Genomic DNA, 21,839 nt, shown 5'->3' with positions numbered 1-21,839 from the left:
GTCTGCTTTCTTTACAGAGTTTTTGGAATAATGAGCAGCAACTTTTTATTTCCAAATTCACACACCAGTCTTATCATGATCAAAGTTTTCACAAGAGAACTTTCTTCTAGACCTTCTAGACTACTCCTCCTACATAGAGGGCCAATGGCTCTTCCTTCTTGGCTTAACGCCAAACAGGAGAAATGGGTGATGAGCTTTTGGGGGAGTACAGCCAACAATGCCATATTTCCCTGTGCTTGGGGAACCTGACATCTCGAAGGTACTATACCACATCATGCACACAGATGAGGTCCGTCTTGACTGGAGAAATCCACTAATCACAGAGAAAGTAGAATAAATAGGGAACTCCTTAAAAGGAAAAAAAAAGACATCCTCTGAGGTGCTCCTTTACATATATGGTTCATATTTTTTCAGTAGGCATACATGTAGTCCTTCCCCCACAACTTGCCATTTTTGCATTTTTCTTCCTTGCCACAGCAACCATATATGCAATCCACCTACAGCTATACATTTACCTCCCCTTTAGTTTCCACAGCAGCCATGCCATTGACATAGTTCTTCCTTCACAGTGGCCATGTTTACAGTCCTGCAGGCTGGCTGGGAATCTTTGTTTCTTGATGTGTCGCCCTTCCATGTGCTTTTTGCTGCAAAGGTCAGTTATAGGTTGGGGTGGCTACCATTTGTTTGTACTGTTGGTAATTGGTGAGGGGGGCACTGAATACCTTCACTACCATTGTGCTATTGCTGGGTGTTCAGTGCGTTCCTATACCTTTGAGGGGTGGGTTCCCTCCAGGCATATCTGCCCTTAATCTATCCATTATTATATATGTGCTCCAAATCGGGAGACTCTCAAAATTATATAATTAGGAGTGCAGTACACTAGGGTGCTGTGACGTGGCAGCTTATGCATGTATTTGCAAAGGTGTGTAAACTAAACCCCTGGTTTTAACGTGAACTGTTACAGGACAATTCAGTTTGTTGCTGGCTGGTAAGTGAGCTGGGAATTTGTTTTCTTTTTGCCATGCATCGCCCTTCCATGTAAAGGCCGGTTCTAGGTTGGGGTGGTTGCCATTTGTTTGTACTCCCCAGCCAGTTGCTATATATATACAGTTACATATTGTTCAAATAAAAACAGAAAACAAACACCAAATAAAATGCACATATTTGGTCATTTTCATTTGCGATTTTTGAAAAAGGAAAAACACAAAATAAAGCATTATATACACACATACATCTCTCATTAATATTATTTTTTTCTCTTTTTTGGCAGTGCAGTTCTTTAAATGCTCACAAGGGTTTCTGCTGGCTGTGAGCACTCTCTGCAGCGACACTATATACAATGGTTGGCACATAATATTGCACACAGAGATGGGGTAGAGTCAGCACAGGAAGTAGCAAAAAAAATTTAAAAATTCACAACAAAAAACTAATGTAATGCCCACAGAGCAGAGCACCATGTCTGCTGCCATGTCCTGAAAATAATAGTGCGTTGAGGAGGCCGCAGTACGACTTTATTGTACATTCCCGAAACATGGTCATGTAGAATAATCCTCTGCTAAGGCGAGTCTTATCAGTTCGGTAACAACCGGCAGCGACTGGAGTGTCAGCCATCTTCAGGAGCAGGGGCCTCAGTCCGTGGCAGTATTGCAGCCCCCGGTTTAGTTTTTCAAGCAGCTGTGGGAGCCTGCTCTATCAGTCCATTTCAGAACAGAGCTCCCCATTGCATGGTCAGTGGTATCGCAGGCATCCAAGACCAGGTCAGCATGTGTATGTTACAAGCACGACCGTCCAGTACATCATTCCTATAACCCGCTACCCCAGGCTTGCTTTGGGGCGGTTGTAAAAATGGGCAGTGGTCTGCATCGTATTGGGTGGTTGTTGTGAAGAGCAGAAAGGGTTCCCTTCTTAGCAAAGTGTGTCAGTGTTGAAAGATAACTGAGCCTAGGGTGAAAAAAAAAGGATAAGACAATTGTTAGATTAGGTTACCTGTGCCTAGCACTAGTTAAGGAACAAATTGTCCTAAAGTGACCAATTACATTAAAGCGTGTATATATAGCCAAAATATTTTTTTTTTTTACATTTAATAGTAGGAAATGGTTAGAACCCTAGCCGTGTGTTTTTTGTTTTTGTTTGTTTTTTTGGAAATATCCCAAAGTGGGGCTAAGGTCCCCAAAACGGGTGTCCCCCATTGAAAGATTTCGCCATCACTTCTTGTTCTGGGGACAACTCTAAAATGATGGATTTTCCCTCACTTTATTCCTCTGAGACAATGGTCATCAATACAAATACAGGGTAAATCTCCCCAATGGGGACACAGCAATAAAAAAACCCACAAAAGGGTTAAAGCCGATTTCCAGCTTTTAGTGAAGTTTAAATAGTTTGTTTGGACCAATCTGGTCCAAATGAACTATTTCCTTCACTAACGGATGTAGCAGCTTTGAGCACTGTATAAACTGTAGTTGTCCTCAGCTACATACAGTATACAGTGCTGTTTTCTGGAAGTGGGACAGGGACTTCCTGTCCTGCTCCGAAACAAAAATCGAGTCAGGCTGAGTGCTACTCAGCCAATCACAGCAAGCTTTGTATTTGCATCTTCTCTGCCTTAGCCAATCGGACAACGCTTTTTATTCATTCATAGGAAACAAAGCTTATTGTGAATGGCTGAGCCGGACTCGATTTTTGTTCCAGGAGCTGGATGGGCTGGCAGGACACAGCACTGTATACTGTACTCTCATGTAGCTGAGACCAGCTTGGTCCAAACAAATTATTTAAACGTCACTAAAAGCTAGTGATCGGCTTTAACGAGGTTCTAAAGCCTAAAGGTTTTTTCTATGTGCTGCACCCCCCCCCCCCTCCTTTTTTTTTACCTAAACCAAATCTAGTGACGTGCACGAGAGCAGCAACTCTCGCCACTGTCTCCCTCCTCATTAGACAGATTGATAGCAATTTGTTTCCGCTGCGGTCAATAAAAAACTGAGACACGGGGCAGGGCCAAGTCTCGCTGTTTGTGTCAATGGGTGCCCCCTTTAAAGGCTGTTTTCTGTGGAGTCACTTGCCGAAGAGGAGGGGCCTGGAGCGCTGGCGGAAGACCCCAGAAGAAGATGACCGGGGCTGCTCTGTGCAAAACCATTGCAGAGGCAGAACCAGGATCTGCCTTTGTAAACAAGGCGTATCCCCGTTCTGACAGGGGACATGTCAGAGATCTACTGTTCCCAGTCATCGGGCACAGTGATCTCTGTCATGTCCCTGGCATCCCATCCCCCCTATGGTTAGAACACACCTAGGGAACACAGTTAACCCCTTGATCGCCCCCTAGTGTTAACTCCTTCCCTGCCAGTGCCATTTTTACATTGATCAGTGCATTTTTTAGCACTGATCAATGTAATAATGTCACTGGTCCTCAAAGAGTGTCATTTGGGATCAGATTTGTCTGCCGCAATGTCGCAGTCCCGCAAAAAATCGCAGATCACCGCCGTTACTAGTAAAAACAATAAAAATAAAAGTCCCTAAATCTATCTCATAGTCTGTAGATGCAATAACTTTTGTGCAACCCATTCAATATACACCTATTTCGATTTTTGCGATCAGAAATATGTAGAATAATAAATATCGGCCTAAACTGATGAAGAAATTTTATTTTTATTTTTTGGATATGTATTAAAGCAAAATGCAAAAACTTTTTTTGACGCCCTGCCAGCGCAGCGCCCCAGTGTGAAAGCACTCGGGCTTTCACATTGAGATTGCAGATGAGGCTTCTTTCAGGCGCTTTACAGATGCTTTTTTAATGCTAAAGCGCCTGAAAAACGCCCCAGTGTGAAAAGGGTCTTAAAGCAACGCACTGCCGGCCTGGTCATTAAGGGGGCAAATCCTTCTGGTTCTTAAGTGGTTAAAGTTTAAATAAGCAGGGTTAGATTTCCCTTGACATTCTGCACTGGAGACACAACAGGAAGTGAAATGAAATCTTTCCAAAGTGAGGGAAAATTCCTCCCAGGGCAACTGTTTGGTTGAGTGATCTTTCTCCTTCAGTATATTTAGCCATACAGAGTCACTGACCCAGAAGAAGCATGTGCATATCAGTTGTCTTGCCACTTTACGCGTACCTGTGTGCTTGTTCCTGGCCAACGACTGCTGTCATTAACACAATCTGCTTTTGGTTTTCTACCTTTTTTTTATGCACAGGGTTGTAACTGTACAAGTAGGAATCATTAGACATGTCTCCACACTTACCCTTTCCTCCTCAAAGCTAATGAGTCCCTCATCATCCGTCTCCAGATCTTCTGGCTCCTCCACCACGAGGGCCCGCAGCTCGGTGGGTGTGGTCCGGGGTCGCAGGAGACTCAGAACTCGCTCCATGGGGGAGGGGACAGCACAAACGGGGTTGGCCTCCTGCTGCTCTAGGTTGTCACTCTGTTTCTTTGCAAAGTTAACAAACACCTGAGTGGGTAAAGATAAAGGACATAGAATTACGGCACACTTTTACCGAGAAAGAAATAAACTACCACATCCTGCTGTATATGCTTTTTGTCTGGCTGTCTTACGGCTTTAATGGGCTTGGAGTTACTGGCCTGAAACGAGTATGCAGAGATGCAATTCTTTATCTGCTTACTTCTTATGGGTCAGTGAATGACACCAAGCAAAACTAGCACTGACAAATTACAGAATTCTCTCTGCACAGGTTTCCTTCAAGGGGAACCTATACTGAGAGAAATACAGAAGCTACAATTGTTGGCCTCCTGGAAATGCTAGATGCCTGACTTAATTACCTATAAATAACTGACCTGGAAGTAGGCAGATGAAGAAAGTCAGGGTGAAGTCTGAAATCCTGGTCTTTTTACTTGTTCCAGGTCTGCGACTCAGAAATTACTGGAGCTATTGATTTAGCATGACAGCCAGGCAACTTGTATTATCAGAATGAGGGGCCAACAATGCCCCCTCCACCTTACGAATGCAAAGGTTTACTTTCTCATCCATCACTGTAGAAGAGGCATGTCCAAAGTCCGGCCCATGGGCCAATTGCGGCCCGCATTCCGGTTTTGAATGGCCCGCCTGGTTATTTGGACATATATCTTTTGTGGCCCCCAACGATCTCCCAGCACCGGGGGCCACAAAAGATATACATGCTGGCTGCCTTGGAGGGGGAAAGGCAGGAGGTGGGATGAGTGCCGTACACACAGGGGAATTTCCTCTTTACACAGCAGCCTCTGTAATCGGAAGTCCCGTCTCCTGGGCTGCCATTGGACGACTGTTCTGTCCATCATAGGAGGCGGGACTTTGTACTAAAGAGGCAGCCGAGAAAGCAGGAGTTTTTCCTGTATGTAATCTTTTGGCACTTGTCCCGCCTCCCTCCCTGTCCCCTCCGAGGCTGCAGATGGATGGGCATCAATCAGGCTGCATGCATTTATGGCAATGGGGGTGCTGCATTTTTGGCAATGGTGAGTGCTGCAATCCTGGAAATGGGGAAGCTGCACTGATGGAAATGAGGGTGTTGCATTCATGGCAATGGGGGGGGGGGGGGGGGTGCTGCATTCATGGCACTTGTGAGGCTGCAGATGGGCACTGACCCTTATTTTGCTTCACAGTTCTTTATTTAAAATTTAAGTTTTTTTCCTAAAACTTCCCTCTTAAAGTGAAGGTGTGTGTTATACGCCAATACATACTGTATATCAAAATAACACGCCCAAGCTCATCTCTTTACTCACACACAGCCATAAAGGCAAGAGAATTCTTGTTGGGCAGTGTATTAGTGCTCAAATGAATACACTTAGACCAAATTTTAATGGTTCAAAGAATGTCAGGCAAAATGGTCGGCCCTCACGCATGTTAACTTCATCAAATCTGGCCCTCTTTGAAAAAACTTTTGACACTCCTGCTGTAGAAGATCTAATCTACAACTGTTTTGCCTATTCATTATTATGGCCAAATCCGCCTAATACAGATTTATGTTTGCTAACTTAGTGGGTATTTACATCAGTCCCATAAGTTAACAGTCCCAGGTATGGGCCACTACTATCTGCAAAATAGGTCCCAAAAAACCTTTGTTGGTTGAAAATAGACCTGGGTATAAGGAAATAAATTCATTGGTTTACACCGTTCTAAACACTTTTGTTCACGTCATGGATGTGAGAGACAAGTGGAGCCATTTGGAACATGGATCAGATTTTGGCAGAGTAGTGTAGTGTAGTCTAGTCTGAGAAATACCAATATAATGATCATAATAACTGTATGTAACTGTTTTTGGGACACACATGGGATTCTCACTTACATTGTCCAATGTTGTCTGACTGACGGAGTAGTCCTCTATTCCCAGAATGTCCACCACCTGCTCCATTTTGCTGAAGACCTGGGCCAAGGACACCTGCTCAGATTTCAGCTGGTACTGCACTTTTGTGTGGTGCCTTTCCTGTAGGAAAGAAGTATGTGTTGTAAAGAAAAAAACAAAAACCAAAAAAAACGGGAGGCTGCATTGATGGGCACTAGTGAGGCTGCATTGGTGGGAACTGGTGAGGCTGAGCTGATGGGAACTAATCAGGCTGCATTGAGGGGCACTGGTGAGGCTGCATTGAGGGGCACTGGTGAGGCTGCATTGATGGGCACTGGTGAGACTGAGCTAATGGGCACACTGGTGAGGCTGCACTGAGGGGCTCTGGTGAGGCTGTGGGAAAAGGAAAACGCCGCTCAGAGTGAGTAATGGGACCAAGTAAGCTGATGAATGGACTCCTCCCTTTCCCACTCGCCCCCCCCCCCCCAGCCATGGCTCATCGGCCGTGCAATAGGATAGGAAGAAATGGATGGCAGCACTCCGAGGTAAATGATAAGTCACTTTATTGTAAAATCCGTAACATAAATGATACCACAGGACAGGGAAGCAGGTACAGGTAGACGCGTTTCACACATTGACGCTGTGCTTATTCATTACTAATGAATACTGATAATAGTAATGAATAAGCGCAGCGTCGCTGTGTGAAATGCATCTACCTGTACCTGCTTTCCTGTCCTGTGGTGTAATTTAGGTTACAGATTTTACATTAAAGTGACTTATCATTTACCTTGGAGCGCAGCCATCCATTTCTTCCTATCCCACTGGTGAAGTTGCACTGAGGGTCACTGGTCAGGCTGCATAGATGAGGCTGAGCTCATGGGGCAATAATTAGGCTGCACTGATGGGCACTGGCGGGGCTGCACTAAGGGGCACTGGTGAGGCTGTATTGATGGGCACTAATCAGGCTGAACTGGTGAGGCTGCATTGATGGGCACTGGGCAGGCTGCATTGATGGGTACTAATTAAGCTGCATTGATGAGGCTGCACTGGAGGGCACTGGTCAGGCTGCATTAATTGGCACTGGTGAGGCTGAGCTGATGGGCACTAATCAGGCTGCACTGATGAGGCTGAGCTGATGGGCACGGGTGAGGCTGTATTGATGGGAACTAATCAGGCTGCACTGGTGAGGCTGCAATGAGGGGCACTAAGCAGGCTGCATTGAGGGGCTCTGGTGAGGCTGAGCTAATGGGAACTGGTGAGGCTGCATTGAGGGGAACTGGTGAGGCTGCATTGAGGGGCACTAATTAGTCTGCACTGATGAGGCTGCATTGATGGGCACTGGTGAGGCTGAGCTGAGGGGCACTGGTGAGGCTGAGCTGAGGGGCACATTTGAGGCTGAGCTGATGGGCACTGGTGAGGCTGCATTGATGGGCACTAATCAGGCTGCACTGGTGAGGCTGTATTAATGGACACTGTCGAGGCTGCACTGAGGGGCACTAAGGTTGCACTGATGAGGCTGCATTGAGGGGCACTGGTGAGGCTGCATTGAGGGGCACTAATTAGTCTGCACTGATGAGGCTGCATTGATGGGCACTGGTGAGGCTGAGCTGAGGGGCACATTTGAGGCTGAGCTGATGGGCACTGGTGAGGCTGCATTGATGGGCACTAATCAGGCTGCACTGGTGAGGCTGTATTGATGGACACTGTTGAGGCTGCACTGAGGGGCACTAATCAGGTTGTACTGATGAGGCTGCATTGAGGGGCACTGGTGAGGCTGTGGGAAAAGGAAAAACGCCGCTCCAGGTGAGTAATGAGACCAAGTAAGCTGATGAATGGACTCCTCCCATTCCGACTCCCCCCCCCCCCCAGCCATGGCTCGTCGGCTCTGCAATAGGATAGGAAGAAATGGATGGCAGCACTCCGAGGTAAATGATAAGTCTCCTTATTGTAAAATCTGTAACATAAATGATACCACAGGACAGGGAAGCAGGTACAGGTAGACGCGTTTCACACATTGACGCTGTGCTTATTCATTACTAATGAATACTGATAATAGTAATGAATAAGCGCAGCATCGCTGTGTGAAATGCATCTACCTGTACCTGCTTTCCTGTCCTGTGGTGTAATTTATGTTACAGATTTTACATTAAAGTGACTTATCATTTAACTTGGAGTGCAACCATCCATTTCTTCCTATCCCACTGATGAGGCTGCACTGAGGGTCACTGGACAGGCTGCATAGATGAGGATGAGGATGAGCTGATGGGGCACTGGTGAGGCTAAGCTAATGGGAACTGGTGGGGCTGCATTGATGGGCACTGGTGAGGCTGCATTGATGGGCACTAATCAGACTGCACTGATGAGGCTGAACTGATGGGCACTGGTGAGGCTGAGCTGATGGGCACTAATCAGGCTGCACTGGGGAGGCTGCATTGATGGGCACTGGGCAGGCTGCATTGATGGGCAATAATTAGGCTGCATTGATGAGGCTGCACTGGAGGGCACTGGTCAGGCTGCATTAATTGTCACTGGTGAGGCTGAGCTGATGGGCACTGATGAGGCTGAGCTGATGGGCACTAATCAGGCTGCACTGATGAGGCTGAGCTGATGGGCACGGGTGAGGCTGTATTGATGGGAACTAATCGGGCTGCACTGGTGAGGCTGCAATGAGGGGCACTAATCAGGCTGCATTGAGGGGCGCTGGTGAGGCTGAGCTAATGGGCACTGGTGAGGCTGCATTGAGGGGCACTAATTAGTCTGCACTGATGAGGCTGCATTGATGGGCACTGGTGAGACTGCATTAAGTGGCACTGGTGAGGCTGAGCTGATGGGCACTAATCAGGCTGCACTGGTGAGGCTGAGCTGAGGGGCACTGGTGAGGCTGAGCTGAGGGGCACTGGTGAGGCTGAGCTGAGGGGCACTGGTGAGACTGAGCTGAGGGGCACTGGTGAGGCTGAACTAAGGGGCACTTTTGAGGCTGAGCTGATGGGCACTGGTAAGGCTGCATTGATGGGCACTAATCAGACTGCACTGGTGAGGCTGCATTGATGGACACTGGTGAGGCTGCACTGAGGGGCACTAATCAGGTTGCACTGATGAGGCTGCCTTGAGGAGCACTGGTCAGGCTGCATTGATGGGCACTTAGGCTGCACTGATGAGGCTGAGCTTATGGGCACTGATGAGGCTGCATTAAGGGGCACTGGTGAGGCTGAGCTAATGGGCACTAATCAGGCTGCACTGATGAGGTTGCGTTGATGGACACTGGTGAGGCTGCACAGAGGGGCACTACTGAAGCTGCACTGATGAGGCTGAGCTGATGGGCACTGGTGAGGCTTCATTGATGGGCACTAATCAGGCTGCACTAATGATGCTGAGCTTATAGGCACTGATGAGGCTGCATTAAGGGGTACTGGTGAGGCTGAGCTGATGGGCACTAATCAAGCTGAGCTGATGAGGCTGAGCTGATGGGCACTAATCGGGCTGCACTGATGCGGCACTGGTGAGGCTGCACTGAGGGGCACTGGTGAGGCTGCATTGATGGGCACTAATCAGGCTGCACTGGTGAGGCTGCATTGATGGGCACTGGTGAGGCTGAGCTGATGGGCACTAATCAGGCTGCACTGATGAGGTTGCATTGAGGGACACTGGTGAGGCTGCACTGAGGGACACTGGTGAGGCTGCATTGAGGGGCACTGGTGAGGCTGAGCTGATGGGCACTAATCAGGCTGCACTGATGAGGTTGCATTGAGGGACACTGGTGAGGCTGCACTGAGGGACACTGGTGAGGCTGCACTGAGGGGCACTGGTGAGGCTGAGCTGATGGGCACTAATCAGGCTGCACTGGTGAGGCTGCATTGAGGGGCACTGGTGAGGCTGAGCTGATGGGCACTAATCAGGCTGCACTGGTGAGGCTGCATTGAGGGGCACTGGTGAGGCTGTATTGAGGGGCACTGGTGAGGCTGAGCTGATGGGCACTGGTGAGGCTGCACTGAGGGGCACTAATCAGGCGGCACTGGTGAGGCTGCATTAATGCGAACGGGTGAGGCTGCACTGAGGGGCACTGGTGGGGCTGCATTGAGGGGGCACTGGTGAGGCTGCATTGATGGGCACTAATCAGGCTTCACTGGCGAGGCTGCATTGAGGGGCACTGGTGAGGCTGAGCTGATGGGCACTAATCAGGCTGCACTGGTGAGGCTGCATTGAGGGGCACTGGTGAGGCTGAGCTGATGGGCACTGGTGAGGCTGCACTGAGGGGCACTAATCAGGCGGCACTGGTGAGGCTGCATTAATGGGAACTGGTGAGGCTGCATTGAGGGGCCACTGGTGAGGCTGCAATGAGGGGCCACTGGTGAGGCTGCATTGAGGGGCCACTGGTGAGGCTGCATTGAGGGGCCACTGGTGAGGCTGCATTGATGGGCACTGATGAGGCTGAGCTGATGGGCACTGATAAGGCTACAGTAAGGGGTACTGGTGAGGCTGAGCTGATGGGCACTGATCAGGCTGCACTAATGAGGCTGAGCTGATGGGCACTGGGGGGCACTAATCAGGCTACACTGATGAGGCTGCATTGAGGGGGCACTGGTCAGGCTGCACTGAGGGGCACTGGTCAGGCTGCACTGAGGAGGCTGAGCTTATGGGCACTCAGGCTGCACTGAGGGGCACTAATCAGGTGGCACTGGTGAGGCTGCACTAATGGGCACTGGTGAGCCTGCACTGAGGGACACTGGTGAGGCTGCACTGATGAGGCTGAGCTGATGGGCACTGGTGACGCTGCACTGAGGGGCACTAATCAGGCTGCACTGATGAGGCTACATTGAGGGGCACTGGTCAGGCTGCATTGATGGGCACTAATCAGGCTGCACTGATGAGGCTGAGCTGATGGGCAGTGATGAAGCTGCATTAAGGGGCACTGGTGAGGCTGAGCTGATGGGCACTAATCAGGCTGCACTGGAGAGGATGCACTGGTGAGGCTGAGCTGATGTGCCCTGGTGAGGCTGCATTGATGGGCACTGATGGGCACTGGTCAGGCTGCATTGATGGGCACTAATTAGGCTGCACTGATGAGGCTGCATTAAGGGGCACTGGCGAGTCTGAGCTGATGGGCACTAATCAGGCTGCATTGGTGAGGCTGCACTGATGGGGCTGCTTGGAGGGGCACTAATCAGGCTGTACTGGTGAGGGTGCATTGATGGGCACTGGTGAGGGTGCATTGATGGGCACTGGTGCGGCTGCACTGATGGGCACTGGTCAGGCTGCATTGATGTGCACTAATTAGGCCGCACTGATGAGGCTGAGCTGATGAGCACTGGTCAGGCTGCATTGATGGGCACCGGTGAGACTGAGCTGAGGGGCACTAATCAGGCTGCAGCGATGGACACTGGTCAGGCTGCATTGAGGAGCACTGGTGAGGCTGAGCTGATGGGCACTGGTGAGGCTGCACTGATGCATTATTTTTGCTAAACCTCCTTTGTTGCTATTAACATTAAATTACTGCATCATATTTGTCTTGCTTCAGAACATCAATATCCGTTATAAAACCAGGTGGGCATGGATGGTGAGGTGGTTCAATGTGCCACTTGACTGGACTTGCCCCCCAAGCCTAAGGCTGTCAGCCCTTCCCTGACCAGCTAGCCCAAACATGGATCAAAATTCAGGCCAGGCCCTGCTGAACCAGTCAAATTGTGATCCATGTATGTCCGGCTCTAGCCTTATGCCCTAAGCTTTGAGTGGAGGGACTTGCTCACATAGGGGCTGTCTTTCTGTCATCCCAGTGGCTGAATAGGGAAGGTATGTGCTGTTTGGGAAGCTTGGGGATTACCTGTTTATACAGGGCAAACAAAGTACAGGGTTACTTTAAATATAATCCTGCTTTTTGCTTTCTAGTAAAGGTTAAAAAAAAAGAACAAGCAGGGTATTAGTTACTTAATATTTATTGCAACATTTTCAATGGTGGGGACAGTGAGGATTGCTCATACTTACTTTGAGTACAGCTTCTGGAAAGTTCCTGTTGAAAAACCGTACGACTTCCTTGACGTTCACACTGCATTTTGTCCTTACAGTGATCATGTAACCATCACCAAACCTGCAACATTGTTAATCACATAGGCCATATTTAATGGAAAACTCCACTTTCACAAAAATAAATAACATTTTTCATTTGAACTCAAAGCCACGTTATTTTAAACTGATAAAATTGGCGATGATGCTTTATGGTAAATCCAGGGTTGCCTTGTACAATGTTTGTGTACAGACTGCCACTAGAAATGTAATTACCTGCTCAGTGACTGGATCACTATTATCTGCATTTTTTTCTCTCGACACAAAACTGGGATTGATCGTGTGAGACAGCCCCCCTCCCACTCTGCAATGGAATGCATGTATTGGTTTCAACCATCTGGTAGCAGGTAGTACTATGCAATGAAGTCTTCTAAACTCATTGCACTGTACATAAATGACCTTATTTTTTTACTTAAGAAAAGTGAGGTTACACTTATAGATCTCGGTCTATTTGGGACTATATTCTTACCGGTTTTTCAGGTGCTGAATGCTGCCAAGACATTTGAGACGTCCGTTAACCATTATAGCCAGTCGAGTGCACAGAGCTTCACATTCTTCCATGCTGGGGATAAGGGAGGGTGTTAATGGTGCTGGATCTGATATAAATAGGGCTGTTTTGACCGTAATCTTGACTTGGAATATGTACTTACCAGTAAACCCAACTGGAAGTTAAAGGGTTAGTTCACCTTTACAGAAAAAATGAAAAAGGTGAACACCGGACCTCCCCACCCCCCCACCTGTACTTACCTCTGGGGTTGCAGGACTGTAAGCACCCCGAAGCAGCTCCAGCGCTCTTCTCTCTTTTCCATCAGCACTTCCAGGATGGACCAGATACAGTGAGGGGAAAAAAGTATTTGATCCCCTGCTGATTTTATACGTTTGCCCACTACCAAAAAAATGACCAGTCTATAATTTTAATGGTAGGTTTATTTTAACAGTGAGAGACAGGATAGCAACAAAAATATCCAGAAAAAACGCGTTTAAAAAAAAAGTTTTAAATTGATTTGCATTTTATTGAGTGAAATAAGTATTTGACCCCTTTGCAAAACATGACTTGGTACTTAGTGGCAAAACCCTTGTTGGCAATCACAGAGGTCAGATATTTTTGTAGTTGGCCACCAGGTTTGCACACATCTCAGGAGGGATTTTGTCCCACTCCTCTTTGCAGATCCTCTCCAAGTCATTAAGGTTTTGAGGCCGACATTTGGTTACTCGAACCTTCAGCTCTCTCCACATATTTTCCATGGGATGAAGGTCTAGAGACTGGCCAAGCCACTCCAGGACCTTAATGTGCTTCTTCTTGAGCCGCTCCTTTGTTGCCTTGGCCATGTGTTTTGGGTCACTGTCATGCTGGAATACCCATTCAGGACCCTTTTTCAATGCCCTGGCTCAGGAAAGGAGGCTCTCAACCAAGATTTGGTGGTACATGGCCCCGTCCATCGTCCCTTTGATGCGGCGAAGTTGTCCTGTCCCCTTACAGAAAAACACCCCCAAAGCATAATGTTTCCACCTCCATGTTTGATGGTGATCTTGGGGTCATAGGCAGCATTCCTCCTCCTCCAAACACAGCGAGTATGCCAAAGAGCTTGATTTTGGTCTCATTTGACCACAACACGTTCACCCAGTTCTCCTCTGAATCATTCAGATGTTCATTAGCAAACTTCAGACGGCCTGTACATGTGCTTTCTTGAGCAGGGGGGAACTTGCGGGCATTGCAGGATTTCAGTCCTTCATGTAGTGTGTTACCAATTGTTTTCTTGGTGACTATAGTCCCAGCTGCCTTGAGATCATTGACGAGATTCTCCCGTTTAGTTCTGGGCTGATTCCTCACCATTCTCATTAACATTGAAACTTCACGAGGTGAGATCTTACATGGAGCCCCAGACAAGTGAGATTGACAGTTATTTTGTGTTTCTCCATTTGCAAATAATCGCACCATCTGTTGTCACCCTCTCACCATGCTGCTTGGCGATGATCTTGTAGCCCATTCTGAGCCTTGTGTAGGTCTACAATCTTGTCCCTGACATCCTTGGACAGCTCTTTGGTCATGACCATGGTGGAGAGATTGGAATCTGATTGCTTGCTTGCTTCTCTGGACAGGTGTCTTTTTTTTTTTCCAGGTAACAAGCTGAGATTAGGAGCACTCCCTTTAAGACAGTGCTCCTAATCTCAGCTCATTACCTGTATAGGAGACACCTGGGAGCCAGAAATCTTGCTGATCAAATATTTATTTCACTCATTAAAATGCAAATCAATTTATAACTTTTTTGAAATGCGTTTTTCTCGATTATTTTTGTTGCTATTCTGTCTCTCAGTGTTAAAATAAACCTACCATTAAAATTATAGACTGATCATTTCTTTGTCAGTGGGCAAACATACAAAAATCAGCAGGGGATCAAATACTTTTTTCCCTCACTGTAGATTCTGACTAGTCAGCGCCGTCACATCAAAAAGCAGACTTCACACAGCTGTTACTTACATTTCGACTTTTTGTTAAGTCAACAGCTAAGCCCTCCGCCTCTAACCACTTCCCCTAGCTACTGCCATAAACAGAAATCCGTTACATACAACTAATAAAGAAAGGGCTGAGGCTGCAATTGACAGGCTGACTTGACCTTGTCTGTGCTTCGTGAGAGGTGAGATGGTAGCACCCAGCTGGGAAAGTTCGAAGTGTCTGGGGCCAGAATAGAGCAGTTTTTGTTCGCTAGTTACTGTAAGTACTGCTGAGCTGAATAGTTCATATTGTCAGCAGTTTCCATAAACACTGCTAAAGGAAAAGAAAAAAGCACCTTCTTGTTACTGTATGACTAGAATACCTGTGTGATGTTAGCACCAGGGAGCGCCCAGTCTTGATGATGTCCAGGATAAGGTTCCAAAGGAATCGGCGAGCCTTGGGATCCATTCCTGTTGTGGGTTCATCCTATAGCGATAAACGGAAAATGACACTATGACAATGTGTTGGGACAGAGGGATGTTACCATCCATCTGTCCAACAAGATGCCTTAGTGATAAGCATGGGCACATTCATTACCAAGGCTTAGCCATGAAGTCAGGGAAAGTCATGCCCCAGTAACAAAATTAAGCTAAATCAGGGGCGCAGAAGAGCCTTTTCTGACTAATACAGGTAATAAGTGGGCAGCTTATGGGATGTGTTCTTGATGAGTATTGATAATTTAAAAGTGGAGTACAGATTTCCTTTGTTCTGCATATTACCAAAAATATGAATGATGGGTAGCCAATGAGGGCGATGGCAGTAGACAGTTTTCTCTTATTCCCTCCGCTGAATGTTCCTGCTGGCTTGTCAGAGTATTGAGCCAGTTCCAGCTTCTCCAGTGCCCACTTCACCACCTGCCAAGAATACAACATCCTAATAACTGCATCATGCCTTGATAAACAATATATCACATTTCTCCTTTCATAAAGTGTCTAGATTCTCCTAATTGGCAATAGGTGAAATCCATATTAATTAATTTCTACAGAGCTTCATAGTGGGCTTTTTGTATAAAAACTAATGTTTTGCCTTTACCAACTGGTCATATTTCAGCTGGCTGGTTTGAGTAACAAAATAAAACGAACAATCTGGTTGTTATGGGCAGCTAGTTGACTTTCTTCCAGCTTTCTACAGGAGGTGCATTGTATTAACAGATTACACCACTTGTGATAACAAATACGCATACCAATATTTCAATACATGTTTCTGTTTTCTGGTCCTGTTCACATTCAAAAAAACTTAAAGCACATCTCCACATTTTGTGATTAATATAATAATAAAGGGCAGCACATTAAAGCAACCAATTTTGTAAATACTATTTTTTTACGAATGTGGTTTCCCCACGCTTGTACAGGTTTTTGAAAGATTTATTATTTCCAGAGGGTAATAGTAAAATACTATTAGGAAGGAGTGGCGTGCTGATGTCATCGCGTTGTTTATCTAAGTGGATGGGTGTTCACTAGCCGGCCACTTTTAAACTGTGACATTTTCTTCTACCTTTTGTAAGTGCATCTTTTAGCTTTTAAATAAATGTGTTTAAAACGATTTACACTATAGTGAGATCCTTTCTATTTTGGGTAATACCTGGTCTACTTCCATGACCTCTGAATATTCGAGTCTCCCTGGTCGTTTGCTGTATACCTTTTTTACTCACCTATCGAGTGTTCCAGGGCTGCCATTCCTAACTTCCTGGATAAAGGCCCTGACTGGGTATTAGCCGCAGGCTTATGATAGCTTGCCATCCGGTAAGCATGCACTTTATGTGGTGGAGGTGCACAACTTTATGCTGGTGTTGGAAGTCACTTCAAGAATTTACACAATTTTTTGTTTTTTTTTGGACTAGTTTATTCTATACACTCTCTCACATTTTATTTGGTGTGTAGAATCACTCTTAGGCCGCGTTCACACGGTTGGAATTTACGACAGAAAAAGTTCAATGGGAGATTTTGGTCGAATTATCCAACCGTGTGTATGCCCCATCTGACTTTTTCTGTCGGCATTTCCGACGGACTTAGATAGAGAACATGCTCTAATTTTTTCCGGCGGAAATGCTGACAGAGCTTGTCCCGTTGGCAAGTCTGACCGTGTGTACGTGGCATTAGATATGTCTAATCACGTATGGTATATTGTGCATTTGAATACCAATTTTTAGCGCAGCTCCGTTTTAATTATTGCTTTATATATATGTGTATATCTCACTTATGAGCTGCTGCTTTTCTTTATGTATTAGTTTACTTAGCGCAGTATTTTTCTAGATATTATTTAATAGTAAAATACTATTTGTTTTAAAAAAGTAAATGGGTATCTCTGTCTAAAGTATCCACAGTCCTAAAATTGACTGAAAAACATGGTACACAGAAATGGCTAACTATATTGTCTGATTTTTAGTTTTTGGTGAGTGGAGAAGTGTTAAAGGGAACCTGTACTACTGGCTATCGGCTGTTACAGACCCCCAACACTGCAAGCTGCTGTTGTCCAGGGCCTGGAAGTAGTGCAAGTTCTGGGCTATAGCATATCTCTGTTATATCAGGCACTGTGGCGTGCCTACCCTAAAACCAGCACTTTTTCTGGTATTCCAGCATGTGCCGGGTCCAAACAAAAGAACAAACAGGGCGCTGGATTCAGATTTTCTAAGGGTCACTGAAATTAACTGGGTGCACTCGCTCTGGTTCAGCAGCATTCCACAAAATGAGGACCCACCTCAGAAACAGGGAAAGGACCCAGAGCTGAGAATCCACACACATATTGTATAATTTAAAAAGGAGTGCAAAACAAACAGCCAAGGTAATTTAATGATAAAATTGATTCACAGCAGAATCCAATGCTTTTCAGGGGTCAAACACTCTCTCCCTTCATCAGGGCTTAAGAATTTTGTCTGTGCTTAAATAGATTCATTTAAGCAGATATCAAATAAATCTGTGATTTACTGCTTGGAACGGTTTCAGAAGGGCAGGTTACACCAATGTAGGTGAATGTAGTAAAGGAGTATGTGCCAGGTAACAGCTGTCCTGACAGGTTCCCTTATAAATCAACTAAAAGGTTTCTTTTGCCTTCTCATATACTAATCCTCTTAAATTGGGATCTTTGTTTTAGGTCCCATGTCTGCACACGTTCAAATACAATGGAACAATACGTTTTTTTTATCCAAGGATGGGGGGGGGGTCTCATTAGAAGGCACCACCTCCCCATAATCGAAACATTAGTAACAAAGTGCGAAAATGGGAGTTTTAAGTTGCCAAATTAATCAATTGAAACAAAATCAAAATGTACAAGATTTTATTAAATAAACATTAAAAAGAATGTTAAAATCAACATATGAAAATACAATGGGGTTCCACTGCCTATTGGTTCTCTAACATAATATTATAATAGAATCTCTGTTGTGTAATAAGGTATTGAAAAGGAGGGCCTGGGACTTCCATTTCTGTATGGGAAGGGTGACTTAGCATAGCAGTTTAAAGCTTGTGAAGCTACAAGCTTCAGTGAGAAACAGTGTCCAGTGGAGAAGAGACCTTGATTCTGAGGCCCAAAGCTACACAATTAGCCAACAAGCGACTCAACCCAACAAACCCCACTTGTAAATTAAATATTTTCTGGTAGACTAACTCTTTAAATATAACTCACCCTTTCCTCATCTTTCCAAGGAATCCCCCTAAGACGGGTGTATAGCTCGAGGTGCTCCCGGGCCGTGAGTTCGTCAAACAATGCATCAAACTGTGGACAGTAACCAATACTTTGCTGAACCTGAAGGAGTTCTTTCAAGATGCTGCCAAAGATGAGAAAAACAGCTGGTATCATGTATTAGACATTAATGGATATCTTGAGAGAACTCAAACAAACCACAAAGAGCCTCGTAAATCAGAAAACTCAGTGACCAATCATTTTCTACCTTTCATTGCCTAATCTGTTTTGGAGACACAGATACTCTAGCTGCTAAAGAACAAATAAGTTAGCTTTGTGTCTACAAGTGGATATATGGCCCCTACTTTAATAAATCCTTTTACACTGGAAGAAAATAAGCCTCTGCTCGTACCTTTGTCTGTTGATAAAAGCTTCTCCTCCAGTGGTGCTCTCATCCCCTGTGAGCATTTTGAATGTGGTGGTCTTTCCGGCTCCATTTACACCAAGAAGCCCAAAACATTCTCCTGGTTGGACACCAATGCACAAGCGGTCTACTGCAAGGATGCGGCCCATCTTCCGAGACTTGTAAACCTGCAGGAGTGGAGAAAATATATTGGGTGAAATCTGGAACTGCATCCGGGGTTTGGGTCTTAAAATCTGGTGACTTCTAGTTTTACACTTGGTTCACACAGTTGCGAAATGGAATCTGACTTGAGAGAACCCCAAGCCACATTACATGTCAAATTCAATGTTTCCCTACGAGAACCATCTTGACTGATACTACACAAGTTGATCAGACTTTAGAAAAGGTTCCTGCACTACTTTGGTTTAACTTGGGTGCAATTTCAGCCCTTTTACAAGCTCCTAAAGGGCATCCAAGAAGGAAGTCACAAGGCAAAGTCGCATGACTTTGCCGTCGCAGCAGTGTTAACCAAGCCTTATAAGGGGATGGAGTGAAATGACTGAAGATCACCTTCTCTGTATGAAGTGCGCGGGACACATTTAAAAGCTTTCAGTCACATCCCTGTGGGCACATTAAATTGGACTATTGATTAATGGACATTTTGTAGACACTTTTTTTGAGCACGAAAACCAATGTGTTTGATTTCTATTCATCACGTTTTTTTTTATTTAGTTTTTTATGCAGTTTGGATATTGATGGCACATTTTGATACCTAGTGCTCATTCATTTTAATGATCTTTATGGTTACTATCTAAGTGCGCTCGGCACAAGATATTTGGAAGAGCATCAGGGGTATTGTATGTGTCTATGGTGGAATCTGTGGTGCGGTGATTTGAACATACCGCTGATTTGTTGAATAATGTATGTAATTCGTTTAATATATGTAAATATTTAATTTGGACCAGCCTTGTCACTAAAACACAGAGATACATCTATAAGGATGTAGACACGGGCATGCCTAAGTATCCTCACATACCAGGAGCAGCACTGATATTAAAAACAATTTTTTTTTTAGGGCACTAAAATGATGTTGCTATATCATACTAGATGATTGCTTTTTGAGTTCCGTTCCACTTCCATTGCCGGTCATGACGTAAGACAAGTCATTTATGTCAGTGGTTCTCAACTTCAGTACTCAAGTACCCCCAATGGGCCATGTTTTCAGGTTTTCCTTTACTTTGCACAGCTGTTTTCAATCAATATCAATGGCATGGTATTGATAAGAGTTATTTTATCTAAGGGAAGTTCCCAAAACAAGGCCCATTGGGGGTACTTGAGGACTGAGGTTAAGAACCACTGGTTTATGTCAAGCTGAATCCTCTAGAAGGCTGCAGAGAGCCACTGATGAAACCGCATCCTCTGTCTAATAGCAGGTGTCACGGTGCTGTCTATGTACACTGATGGCGAGAGACAGCAAGGAAAGTCCTCAAGAGTGGCTAGTCCTTCTGTTCTTGTGCCTTTTGCCATTACTTCATGGCAAGAACACTTTTTCCCTTTTAAAGGGTATAATATTGACAATACTATATCTAAACTGTCCATCTAAAAATATCCCAAACTGCTACCTTTGTTAGATTCTCGATCTTCAACATGTCATTATCAGCCCCTCCTCTCAAAACTCTCTGTCGTTCATTTGCCACATCTACATCATCATCTTCAATTGGTTTGTTGGAGATGGGAACACGCCTATAAAGAAAAAACAAAAAAAAATGCCCAATAAGCATTGGCTTACGATAAACTACTTGCCATCCAGGACAATTATGGCATGTGCCATATACATGTCAAAATTGGCATTTTTTTTTTTTTCTAGAAAATTACTTAGAACTCCAAACATGATATTTTCTGAATCAAAATAATGTGCTGCGCTATTTGATTTATGACAGTTTGATACTGTTTCATGAATATAATTATTTTCACTTGTGATAATCTCTGGTAGAGAGATTTTTTTCATTTTTACAATGATATTTTCTGAAAGAGGCCCAGCCAAATAAAATGGTGGTTGTTGCAATTTTTTTTACGTTGCACGATATTTGCACAACTGTTTATCAAACGCAAATTTTCAGGAAAATTTGCACTTAAATGAATTTTGGTGCACACAAAACACAAAATAATACCCAATTTTTTTGTGAAATATAAAAGAGGTTGGGTATCTATTTACTCAACGCAACATGTGTAGACCTAAAATTGCACACGCCTGTGAAATTGCGACAAACTATGGTACTTAAAATAATCCATAGGTGATGCTTTAAAAGCTTTTACAGGTTATCCATTTAGAGTGAGTTCTGGTTCTAGAATTATTGCTCTAACGCTGATGTTTGCAGTGATACCTCGCATGTGTGGTGCACTCACTGTTTACATATGCATGCCTGCATTTGCATAAAAGCATGGGGAGAGGGGAGAACAGAGGGGCTTTTATTTTTATTTATTTTGGTTTTAATTCGTTTTTTTTTTTGTTCATTTAAAAGTGTAAAAAAAAAAAAAATAAACAGTTTTTTTCGTTCAACTTTATTGCTATCACAAGGGGTGAACAACACCCCTTGTGATAGCTCTGGGCAGTGGCAAGTACTCTTTATGGAGAAATCAGGGGCCTTCAAAGCTGCTGATGATGGATGGTGCCCCAGGCTGCAGAGGATGATCAGGACACTGTAGACACTTTCTGGAGCTTCCAGGACTGGCGATCTTATCACATGCTGACCTCATTCTACCTTAATTGTGAGTTACTACTTGTTTGGAAATACTGCACTCAGTCTGGCGCCCCTCTGTTCCCCTTTCTGCACAGAGTTTACTGCTTCACCCTAATGCTGCGTACACACGATCGGACATGCCGACAAAAAAATCCATGTTTTTTTTTTCCCCGACGGATGTTGGCTCAAACTTGTCTTGCATGCACACGGTCACACAAATGTTGTCAGAAATTCCGATTGTCTAGAACGCGGTGACGTACGACGAGA

The 21,839-nt window shown here is 45.2% G+C and overlaps 1 protein-coding gene across 2 annotated transcripts in view; it reads right to left on the bottom strand.

Moving 5' to 3' along the window:
• Positions 1-1,150: 1,150 nt before the first annotated feature.
• Positions 1,151-21,839, bottom strand: part of ABCA2 (ATP binding cassette subfamily A member 2) — a 226,346-nt gene continuing 205,657 nt past the window's right edge. For both annotated transcript variants that reach the window (XM_073599942.1, XM_073599941.1), the window contains 10 exons: positions 20,454-20,574; positions 18,841-19,019; positions 18,432-18,573; positions 15,530-15,664; positions 15,133-15,236; positions 12,786-12,878; positions 12,239-12,341; positions 6,263-6,400; positions 4,228-4,434; positions 1,151-1,941 (listed from right to left, as the gene is read on the bottom strand). In XM_073599942.1, the coding sequence (XP_073456043.1) occupies positions 1,906-1,941; positions 4,228-4,434; positions 6,263-6,400; positions 12,239-12,341; positions 12,786-12,878; positions 15,133-15,236; positions 15,530-15,664; positions 18,432-18,573; positions 18,841-19,019; positions 20,454-20,574 (1,258 nt within the window). In that variant the 3' untranslated portion in view covers positions 1,151-1,905. The remainder of the gene's footprint in view (positions 1,942-4,227; positions 4,435-6,262; positions 6,401-12,238; positions 12,342-12,785; positions 12,879-15,132; positions 15,237-15,529; positions 15,665-18,431; positions 18,574-18,840; positions 19,020-20,453; positions 20,575-21,839) is intronic.

This window comes from Aquarana catesbeiana, linkage group LG09, assembly GCF_042186555.1.
Source record: "Aquarana catesbeiana isolate 2022-GZ linkage group LG09, ASM4218655v1, whole genome shotgun sequence".
Taxonomy (NCBI): Eukaryota; Metazoa; Chordata; class Amphibia; order Anura; family Ranidae; genus Aquarana; species Aquarana catesbeiana.
This window is presented reverse-complemented; position numbering and strand designations above follow the sequence as displayed.